Consider the following 12,148-nt stretch of genomic DNA (forward strand, 5'->3'; position numbering starts at 1 on the left):
TGCTTTGAAGAGAGAAAAACATTTCTCTCCATACCATTTTCAACACACGGATTTTGCAATAGCAAATAATCAAAAAATTCCAGAATAGGCTCTAGATATCGATGTCAATTAGTTTCATTATTTTTCATCCAGAGCAAATTTAGTTCATCTGTGAAATCACTAATTCAATAAAAACGATGAAGTCATGTACAACGCAGTTATGATGAAATTGTGTTTAATGTTTTAAATTTATTTTTCCAGTTTTAATGCAGAACGTGCCAACTCCATTTTCACGTCTGAAAAAATATTCAATAAAAAACATTCAAGTTCAATTACCTAACACGCTTCTGTTTTTCCTAATGAATCAACAATATTCTTATGAAATATTATTCCTTAATCATGATGACTTAATCAAACCATTTGCGGAAGGATACGACGAATTCAGTTGTTGCAAAATGAAGCTGATAATCAAAAATTTCTTCTCTTGATAAGAAACTACGTTAGATTGGGAAATCCTTCCGCTCACATGTTTCCATTTACCAGAACATAATGCCTCACCTTTTTGACAGTTCCTTATTTACTTCTACAAGTATTAAATTGCATTCGAATTGAATACGAACACAAAAAACTTGTATTCTAACATACAGGGTGTTTCCAAATTAAACATGAAGCTTGAAAAAAGTGTTATTATCACTCATTTGCTGTCGATTGGCCATATTTATTGATTTTCGAAAAATTTCTCACCTCACTTCATTTTTCGTCAATTTCATATACGTTGACCAAGTTAAATTTGAATTTCGGATTATTTTCACCAGAAAAGGATATGATATGTTTGAAAAAACCAAAACTATACTGCATCACATGTTGAATAAGGATAAGTATGATTAGAAAGGTGGTATATGAAGAAAACAATAGTAAATTTCTAATATAAATTTGCCTGCAACTTTCGAATTGCACAATTTATGTAAGACGAAACTATTTTGAAAACTTTTCAAATGCCTAGTTTTGTTTCAGCAGATTCTATTCGAAAAGAAAGAGAAGCAAAGAAAGGAAAGTAATGAATAATAGTTATTTATGCAACAAGTGCAAAAAGTGAATGTTTATTGCACTCGACGTGAAATTGTCCGACGAGGCCGTTAGGCCGAGATGGACAACACGAGTTGCATACAACATTTTTTCTACGTTCATGCAAAAAGCAAAAAATGATTTATTGAGGTGCGGCACTAGGTGTAGGAAAATGAAAAGCGCAACTTGAATACTTAATTAATTAATTAATATCGATTTGCATTGAAACAGGAACTAATACGTTACGAACAATTCAACTCGAACTTTATTTTTACCCTCAATGTTGAAAGTGAATGAACAATTGGTGACAGCACGTTGAAGTAGAATGACAGATGAATACAATAAAAACTTTATTGCACTAGTGCAATAAAGAACTTCTTTTTCCACTAAATATAGTTCAATAAAGTTTTGCTTTTTGCATGAATGTAGAAAAAATAATTTTTTATTGCAATTCAAAATTTCAGTAGAAAATATATTTATAAATTATGTTTGAATTAACCTCCACCATTCCTTGTAAAAGCACGTAGCCCCTTTCTTATTTTTTCAGTTGTAACAATAATGTAACTTGTAGCCGCGTTAGGCATATGCCGGAAATCATATTAAGAAATCAATGTCCTAAAATTAACTGCCAGGTTTTAATAATAAAAAATCCATTCCAACAATATTTCTGTCCTGTACTATTCAAAGATCTGTACCTTAAAAATAGACCAACGAATGATCCCATCACAAAAGCGTTTAATTATTTCATCTATGAATCAAACGGTTGATTCTAAAAAATAACAAAAAAATCCAAGACAAGCCGATTTCTTGAGAAATTGATGTTGATGGGTTTGAGCTATAGACAACAATACTGATAAACTCAATTGTTAATAAAAAACTACGTAAGATTGGGAAATCCTTCGCTTCACACGTTTCCATTTATCGAAACATAACGCCACACTTTCTTGACAGTTCCTTATTTTCCATCTCCGGATATTAAATTGCATTCGAATTGAATACAAACACAAAAAGCTTGTTTTCGGGCATAGAGTCGAGAATGTATCGCATACAAGGAAAACTTCCTATTTATTTTACATAAACTTATATTTTTCTTCCATCAGTTTCACTTCTATCTAAACTTCAGACCTGTTGTTTCTCTCGCCCCGTGACGTATACATAATATATGAATTTTTTGCCCGTCCTATATGAACAAAGTTTCGAACCCGATGAAAAATAAAAAAAGCCGAAATGTATAGAGGAAGGGTGGTCGCTAGCAAAGGGGAGAAAGCTTCACATTCCGAGCATGGTGTGTCTTAGAAGTTGGTACTTGTTGTTGCGAAGTAATGTCGTATAAAAACATTAGAGGGACTATACCTAACTTATCAAGTTGGTAGAAATGTATCTATAGCGGAACTTTCGCAGAATGTCAAGTAGAATGTCAGTAAAGGGGGAGACAGATAGAACTTATAGTTTTTCACAGTCTGCTCGGTCTAGGATAGTCTGAAGAAATAAAAAGAATTCACATCTGGCAGCATTTCAGTCTTTTCGAATTCGGGATAATATATCGGCCCTGCTTTAAATAATAATTTCGACAAGACAAATATTGCTGATCTTGTTTACCAAGCGGCTATGTAATCACAATAATTCAATAACGAATTTCATCAATGGATGTTTGACTCAAGCGAAAGATAAAGATCAATCATTAATAGTTGGTGAAAATTTTTTATTGCGTGGTAATCCGCGTTTCTGATAGTTTTCTCAAACCAGGTTCCTGAAAGGTTGATCAAAGCAAATTACAATTATTCTGTTATAAAATTTACTCTTATCTCACACTTCACTCAATAAGCATCTTATTTGCAGTAATATATTTTTCTTGAAAATTCTACTTGTTCGTCAACATAGTCACCTTCAAGGGTGTTGTATGCACTACAGCGCTCTTCTAACTCAATATCTTTTCTGTAAAAAAATCTTATCTGCTTTAGAAATAGGTTTTAACCTTAGCAATATATGTGTAGATGTAATCTCAATATTAGCAGAAAAATGTAAAGGGGGCATCATACATTTCAACGTATGATACAAGAGCACAGATAAAAACTTCAGAAACTCTGTCTCCCTGTATAGGTGCCGTGACTGTTTTGTGCATTTGTTTACAGAATAAGCTGACATATTTATATTGAAGGGCTTCCTCTTCATCCAAATACAATCTTTTCCATCCTTTCTCTTCACCAAGAGTTGATGACTTTATTTGAATTTTTATTGAATCTGAAAAAAAAAAGAAAAGGAAGTAAGTAAGTAGAAAGAAATGAATAATAAATATTAGTTCCCATTTTATTTATTTGAAGTTAAAAACCCATTCTGAAAAAAAAATCTCAAACTGAATGGATAGCTTGGAAACCAGCATGAAATTAATGAATTGGACAAGTATTCACCAAGTGGTTTCTTCTATACCACACTCACATAGTGGGCTTTCAATATAATGTAATTTGAAGAGCATACTATTGCAACGATCATGGCCAGTCTTAAGTCAATTCAAAATACACCAAGACAATAGACCAATGGAAGAGACTTGTAAATCTGAGGAAGTAACTTCCTTGAAGCCATTCCAGATGCGGGTGTTCATTAGAACTCTGGAACTGCATGGCGAGATGTAGACTAAGACGACTATTGGCGAGAGCAGCTCTGATGAGGGTAAAATAGACCATTAAGTCGCTCTGCAATGAAATCCCTTTCAAAACTTAATCTACTCATCAAAGTAATGCCACTCTCCTTGAGAAAATCAGTCTCAAGTCGGGTATTTAACATATAGTAGTAGCTCACCTAATGTTTCTCAAATGTTACGTTGTAAGTTCGTGTAATGTCAAAAGTCTAATCGTGCATCCTTTAGAGAAAGTTCTAGGTTTCAACCTTTTTTGGAAAACTTGGTGTATTTCAAATCGACTTAGGACTGGTCATGGTCGTGAGTATGCTCTTCAAATAGCATTCTATTGAAAGCCCACTATATGAGTGTGGTTTCGAAGAAACCATTGATCACTTGGTGAATAGTTGTCCAATTTATGAATTTCAAAATAGTTTCCAAGTATCCATTCAGTTTCCTATTCTTTTTTAGAATCAATATAATGGAAACTAAAATTTATTAAATGTTGTCTTGATTTTGATGATGGACTAAATGTTAGATAGTTATTTGGGCTGTTTCCATCATCTATGCGGTTGGTTGTTTCCGACGTTTCGGCAAACATTCGCCTGCCTTCTTCAGGGTGGTGGTCCTGAGAAGGACCGATTGGTTGGTTCTGAGAAGAACCGTTTGGCAAACTTGGTCTGTCAGGACCATACACTTTTTTTGATTTCTTATGAGGGTATCAGGGTTTGAACCTTAGTCGTATCGGTTGCAATCCTTTCACTCTCACCACTAGTCTACAGAAACAGGTATTAATCTATACGCATTAAGCTTAATATAAGTTACACCTGTAGGCTCAGTTGGGATGCGCAGTAGTCGAATATTCGGTTTGCGCAGATGGTGTGCGCAATTATCCGTCCGAATTCCGATTCATTTTTAATTTGGTGGTGTCAAAATGCTTCCGACCTGGACCGGGTTCAATTTCCTCAGATCAGATCTTATGATTGATGCCCAGACTTCCTTGATCTCCAGAGACGGCATGCTTATGGGATTCTGCTTCTTTGAGTTTCCTCCGTTTCGATCTTTCTTCCTTTGATATTATGGAAGCTTCATCCCATTTGATCCTATGTTCCTCATCCCAAGCATATTGGACTAGCCTGGATTTATCTGTTTCTCCCAATCGAGCTAGTTTTTGGTGCTCTTTGACTCTTGTGTCCAGGGGCCGTCTGGTCTCTCCAATGTAAGTTCACCAACTTACTTCTAAAATTTATTAGTCTCTTCTGGTTCCTCTCTTTTTTGTTTTCAGATTCAATTATAAAGTCATCAGCCGTTGGTGAAGAGAAAGGATGGAGACTATTCGTCTTTCAATATATTCATATTGAAGCGCTGACATTTATGTCGACTTATTCTGTGAATAAATTCACAAACCAGTCACTGCACCTATACGGGAAGACAAAGTTTTTGCTTAAGTTTTCATCTGTGCTCTTGTATTTCATCTACACATGCTTTGTTGTTTGAAGTTGATAATTTTTTCGTATTGCTCTCGTATCTCAAAAGTTTTGTATATATGTCAAAGCAGATCTGTAATATAGATAAAATAAAAATGATAGAAACTATTTTGAAATGTTTTCAGTTTCAGCACTCCGAATATTCCTCTGAATCCAGAGATATCCAGAAATAATCAAATTCATTCCGAATAAGATTAATATAACGATCCGATCAAATCGATGGCTTGTCTTGTCGACAACGAATACAACAATTATATCGGCAATGAATTGCATTATGTTATCCAATTCCAGAACGGAATTGAATCCGCAAATCATGAATAATTTCCACATGTTCCCCAATTTTCTTTCGATTAGAATTGACAGCCTGCTGCCGGTCGCGTTTATCCCATTAACGCCATTTTCTTTCGTTATTGTTATTTTGGATTTCGACCCAATTATCCCTTTTTACGCCCTACGCGTCGTAAATTCGAACGATGAAATTTTTTTTTGCTGTTCCGACCGTTATGCGATTCCAATTTTGCGGAATTCGGGTTGGTCGCAGAGCAGTGGCGTGGGCAAATTGGACAATTTTTTTGGACAACCCAACGATGGTTTTCTTTGCACATTATCATGGACTGCTATTTGAGGAAAGCTTGGCTTGAAAAAACCAAGATTGAGATATTTGGAATAGTCGTAATGAAAATCATGCAAATCCCAATTACGTTCGTGATATTTGCGCATTCGCCATTTTGCATCCTTCGAAAAACTACAGAGAATAATAGGTGTACAACTTTGCCTCTCCGTTTTGCAATAGTCAGTGGTAATCGGAATGAATAGAACGTAGATTTCATACAATAAGCTTAGGTATTTGTAAAAATATTGCTATCGAAATATTAGTCGATTTGCGTCTGCATCAAAAGTTATTCTCGATTAAATGAGGAGCAGACATACAAAAACTGTTTGTCCAAAACTGTAAATTTTCAGGAAAGGCAACAAACTGATGCTCTAAAACAGCATTAGTTACCGAGTTGCGATTTGTACCATAAAACAAGAAAAAATAGCATGTGTAATTACTCAATTTATAAACTGGTAAAAGCGAAAATAATACCTATTTTTTAAAAAATAGAGCTGGACAAAATGCTATTTGCATGTCTCAAGTGGACAAACAACGTTTTGATAGTAACTTAAACAGGTTTTTGGGTAAATGATTATAAGAAAACAAACAAAACATGTTCTTTCTAAACATTGCATTTTGTTTTTATACTTTTAAAATTAAATTAATTTCCTCTATATCGTCACACTCGCATTCTTCATTTTCTTCAACAACTGTTTCTCCATCTTCTCAGTGCTCTTCAAAAATTGAGACTAACCATTCCAACTCCGGATAATTGTTCCAGTTTTCCCCAAATAACGATAAATAATAAATGCTTTTTTGTTGTACAATGTCTTTGGACATTGTATTTTGTATGTCTAACTGATTTCCACCGTACATTTTAAGCAGGTGATAATGTAATTTGAATGTCCAGGATTTCATGAAACGATAACCATCCAAATGAATAATGCAACGCCACCTTTGGTTGAAAAAGTGAAATTTTGGACAAACTGCGTTTTGCAAGCCAGTTTCTCAAATATGACCGCTTAAGAGCCAAATTCTTGTCTTTGCTGGAGGATTTAATTTTCTGCTTTAATATGAAAAAAATCTGCAGGTGAGGCTTATCGAATGCTCTCAAATACCTATGATGCGGCCGCTATTAGTGAAAGAACGTGCCGAGAGTGGTTTCAACGCTTCAAGAACTCTGATTTTGACGTCGAAGACCAGATGAATAGAAGATTTTCAAAGATGCAGAATTGTAGGCATTACTTGATCAAGACTCGTGCCAAACTCAACAAGAAGTGGTAGGATTATTGGGAGTGACGCAATAAGCCATTTTGAAATGCCTGAAAGTCATGGGAATGGTTAAATACAATGAAATTGGGTGCCGTACGAGTTGAAGCCGAGAGATGTTGAACGAATATTGTTTGCTTGTCCCGGCATGATTCAAGGTCGATGGCCATACTCACGGTTCCAAGATCATGCTTTGGTGGGACCAGCTAGGAGAAGTGTATTATGAGACGTTAAAACCGATTGAAACAATCACAGGTTATCGTTATCAAACTTAATTAATGCTTTTGAGCCGAGCATTGAAAGACAAAATGCCGCAATACAGACACTTCCGCTCTTATGAAAATGGAAAAAATTGAATCGATTCGTGGATCGCTTCAAAAAATGACCAGTTTTTTCAACGCGGGATTTGCACGCTCCCCTACAGATCGGAGAAAGTAGTGGCCAGCGATAAACAATACTTTGAATCAGTTTTTCACAATAAAGACTCGAATTTCGGAAAAACGGTGGAAAATAGTTGAACGCTCATGTAAGTGAGAGCCAAGGCTCCTATAAACCTTATTAGAACTTTGAGAATTTTCGAGCAGGGCACAGAATACCAGGTCAAACTCATCAAAGCCTATACTTTCTGGCCTATTCACATATTCTATCAGCAGAGATTTTCATCTGCCGTGATAGTCTCATTCGATATATAAAGTGATTATACCAAAACTCCCCTGGTGGGAGTTCCTGACCAATTTGAAGCCAACTCGTGGTAGCAGTATGGCGAAAAAGAATGTTTAAGGTTTTTTTCTTTTGCGCAGATCTGACTTTATATGTTCAGAAAGATTTCTTATCCTTGAACTCCTATGGCTGGACTACAATATGATAGCGTCCTTTTCCATGATAGCTGATAGTTACAAGTTTAGCGGATATTACCCTTGATGCTCTTTTAGCAAGTTCTTTTACTAGTACTACTTGTCTTAATCACCTTATTTCCTGTCATCCGTAGAAGAGTCACTTTGTTGCCGGTAGCCGAATTTTTTATTGCTCTTTGTTTTGTTTCGAAATTTTTGGGGTAAACAGACCGTTATGGTTAATTTCTGCAGCACCTAGAGGTACTGTCCAGTGGCCTGGATTGCCTCAATCTGGGCCCATATACCTCTCTGTCGACAGTTCAAAGATTGCAATGCCTCTACGTCGTTCAAGAATCCTAAAGTTTTATAGCAGCAAGGGTATTCTAATCTTTAGATGATGAATATGACCAAACCATAGAGTATCAGCTTGTCTTGGTAGGTTCAATCTACATTCTGTAGAGCTTTGACACGTGATCTGCCACCAGCATAAACACGAGACGAGCTTTCGAGACCTACGTTCGATAGCACAGTCGTCCAGTCTAACGACTCATCTAACATGGCCCGCCATACTCAAGTAACACTTGAACAGCCAGTTTCCATTTTCCATAGACGGTATGGTTTATCAATTGACATGACGAAAATATAGAGAAAGTGGATTGGTATTTGGAAAACAGCAGTCCTAGTACTTCGTTGAGTAATCCTGAAGCTCAATTAGCAGGAAGAGTATTCTAATATTTTGATGATTAAGTTCTAGATGCATTTATTATAAAGATCAATTTAATGAATTGTGAGAGCATTTATATGATATCTATAATAACTTAGAGTATCAGCTCGTCTTGGTAGATCCGTAAAGCTTTGATAAGCGTTCTAATACCATCATAAATGCGAGACGAGCTCCTTACGTTCGACAGCTAACGCATCCAGCCTTCAAAGGAATTATTTAATGTGGTTTATCACACTCAAGTACCACTTCGAATAACCAATTTTTTATCTTTCGTAGACGGTATGGTTTATCAATTTTAATTGTAACATGGATTGGAGGGAGATATAAAAAAAGTAGATTGGTGTTTCAAAGAGCGCAATCCTACTGCATTGTTAGAAATCCCCGAAATCCTTTCAGCTTCAAAGGCAGTTTGAGCTTCAGATGATGAAGTTCTTCAACTTTGACGCTTTCATCGTAAGGATTCTTATGGTAACTCAGAGGAGAATTTAATTTGATATCGGTTATGAAACGAATGATATAAAATAGTATGAGCTGGTCTTGCCTGGTCCAACCTATATACTGCAGAACTTTGACACTTGACCTTCCACCAGCATGAACGCAGGACGCTATGGTTTATCAATTCACATTGTGACATTAATTCGACGAAAATATAGAAAAAGAGGATTGGTATTTTAAATATGCAATCCTACTATGTCGTTGGAGAAACCTCAATTCCTTTTAGCAGTAAGGGTATTTTATCTTTAGATCATGAAGTTCTCCAACTTTGATGCTTTTATTGTAAAGATTGACTCCGTGAATTGTGAAAGCATTTAAAATGAAATGAATGATACCATAGAATATCTGCTTGTCTTGGTAGGTCCAATCTACATACCGTAGAGCTTTGACAGGCGATCTAATACCAGCATGAATGCAAGACGAGCTCTTGAGACCTACGTTCGACAGCTAAGTCATCCAGCCTTCAAAGGAATCATCTAATATGGCCCGTCACACTCAAGTACCACTTCGAACAGCCAGTTCCCTATCGATCATAGACAATCTCAGCCTCCTCCGCCGTCAGTCTCTCTGAATGAAAGAAATTACGATCGCGCAGCACACTAGACGCGGACCGCTTCTGAGAGACCGCGAGCGTTTCGGCTCTTCAGTTGATATCGCGACGGCTGTGAGAGGAGGCCATGACACCGGCGACCGGCATCTGTTTCCTCCTGCTCGCCTGCGGGGCGGCGCGTGTACAGGGTGTTTCGAACCTGCCCAACACCACGGGCATCGATGGGCAGCTCACGGCAGAGTTGGAGATCGACAAGTTCTTTTCCTACTGGGTGGTTTTTAACAACGACGATGAGGTTAAAATGTCAGGTTAGTTTGTGTCTCTCGCAAATTGGTACGAATTTGCATAATTTTCATTGTGTTATTGTTGCGTTGTTATTTTATTGGGACAATTTGATTTTGTGCCAGACGTGCACGAGGATGAGACGACTTAGTTTCGAGTCTTCGACGATGTTTTAGATATACAGGGTTGGCGGTTGAAACGTGACATGAGGAAGTGAGATTAGCGTCGGGATGGCAAGACTTTTTTTGCAAATTTTACCTTTTGTTTCGTGATTTACAACTCGTATAGAAAAATGAGGAAAGAACTGACCTCAGATCAGGCGCTTTTAAAAGCTTGTCAGAATTCATTCTTATCTAATTTTTTAGACAATAATTCGCTTGAACCTATATTATTCAATAGAATATAAGATATGATTCATCGTATTTATAATTTTTAAATTTCTACGTCATAAAAACATAGAATCATCTGATACTTTGAATACAACGTCATTAATTTATATTTTTGAATAATTCTCTGGAGGAAACAAAAAAGCATATAAGAGTAATAAATGCATGCTTGTGAGGCTCAAAAATTCTATGTTCGATATATGCCATTGGATTCAAATCGGAACCTAATAATGAAAAATAAGTGAAGCTCTGAGCTGAATTCAGGAGCTATTGAGCGCTTTTTCAAATTAGTTTAATGTAGTTCTTCTACAAAATTTCACATGAACATTTATTATTCAATCGATTTAGAGACTTCTGATTGATCGTTCTGTAATCTCCGAAATGCCTCGTCATAAAAATAAAGAATCACTTGAAATTTTCAATACAACGTCATATAGGACTACTATTTTGATATAATTCTCTGGAGGAAACAAAAAACATATGAAAAGACTGGATGCATGTTTGGAAGGCTTGATTTTTCCACTGCTGTGCTGAGCACCATGGGAGATTACATTGGATATTGTTAAGATATGTTCATGGGTGAAATTGAAAATCTCGAAACTAAATTGAATGTTTATGTTTGAAAAAGCATGTTGACATTCTAATAGTATGAAAAATTATTGAGTTCTTTCAAATTTTGAAAATTTATCGTCCGAAATTACTTAAATTGAAAAACATTCAAGCGAGCTCAATTTACAATCATCATTCTAACACTTCGGCATTCATTTATTCCTCTTTCATTTTAGCTTATAAAATGTAGAAATTGTTGAGAGTTTCCTGTTCATCTTCCCAAATGAATTGAATAAAACTTGATAGTTCAAAATAATTAATCTGAAAAAAAAAATAGCTAACTGAATTCCTACAAAAAACCAAAGTCTCATGAAATCAATGAAGAAATATAAACATGCATTTAATTCAAAGTGAATCGATTATTATTCCATTTGAATTACTCACTATATTCGAAAAGATCTTATCTACTCCATAAAATTCATTTATTTAATGAAGAACTACATGGTTAGCAAACTATTCAGTAAATAATTACTCTATCTAGTGTCGATATTCACAAAAACAAGTTTGTTTTGACTTAATTTCGCGAATTTTATGAACTATCGTACCTCGCACTGAGTAATCTCTATGCACTGTTAGACCACGAATTCATTCAAGATGTATAAAAAAAATTCCTTAATTACCTCAATGAAATTTTCATGAATAATGCGGACTTTATATCAGCAAAATAATCGCACTATTGAATGTCAATATTTACAGTAATATTACAAAAATATTTACACCAATATTATGAAGCTGTCAAACGTACTCTATGTAATCTCCATAAACCGAATGATCCTGGAGTTATATACATATTATTTTAATCTATTCCTCAATGTCCTAATTTATTTGCTAATTGAACAATTATCACGGAAAGGTGAGAAAAGATTTGGAACAAAAACCAAATTGTACATTAATCTCAGTCAGCATCTCCAACACAAATTAACATAATTGAGAACTTCAAGGTAGACACCGACCACAGAACACTGACTCATCCATGTTTAAATTCTCTGATGAGCCAAACGGAGGTGTGCATATTTCAAGCTCGACGTTGTTAATTATTAAGTATTTTCTATACAGCGCAATCCGGAATGACGACTATTATTAATAATAATGCAGACATGAATAGACGCACTAATGAAGTCGATGCTATGAAATCAGTTCTCTCGGTATCACGTTCGTTTCTAACCAGTTGAATGAATTCGAGTTTTAACTGGTCGTATCTGTTCAGATTTGAAAGTAGGAAATTCTGTTTTATCGCACCTTTGAAGGTAAATCCGTTCC

General features: G+C 35.6%; 1 protein-coding gene across 1 annotated transcript in view; it reads left to right on the forward strand.

Moving 5' to 3' along the window:
- Positions 1-9,557: 9,557 nt before the first annotated feature.
- Positions 9,558-12,148, forward strand: part of LOC123677663 — a 78,180-nt gene continuing 75,589 nt past the window's right edge. Inside the window, exon 1 of the mRNA XM_045614325.1 lies at positions 9,558-9,919. Within this exon, the coding sequence (XP_045470281.1) occupies positions 9,739-9,919 (181 nt within the window). The 5' untranslated portion in view covers positions 9,558-9,738. The remainder of the gene's footprint in view (positions 9,920-12,148) is intronic.

Source organism: Harmonia axyridis, chromosome 4 (assembly GCF_914767665.1).
Source record: "Harmonia axyridis chromosome 4, icHarAxyr1.1, whole genome shotgun sequence".
In the NCBI taxonomy this organism is placed as follows: domain Eukaryota; kingdom Metazoa; phylum Arthropoda; class Insecta; order Coleoptera; family Coccinellidae; genus Harmonia; species Harmonia axyridis.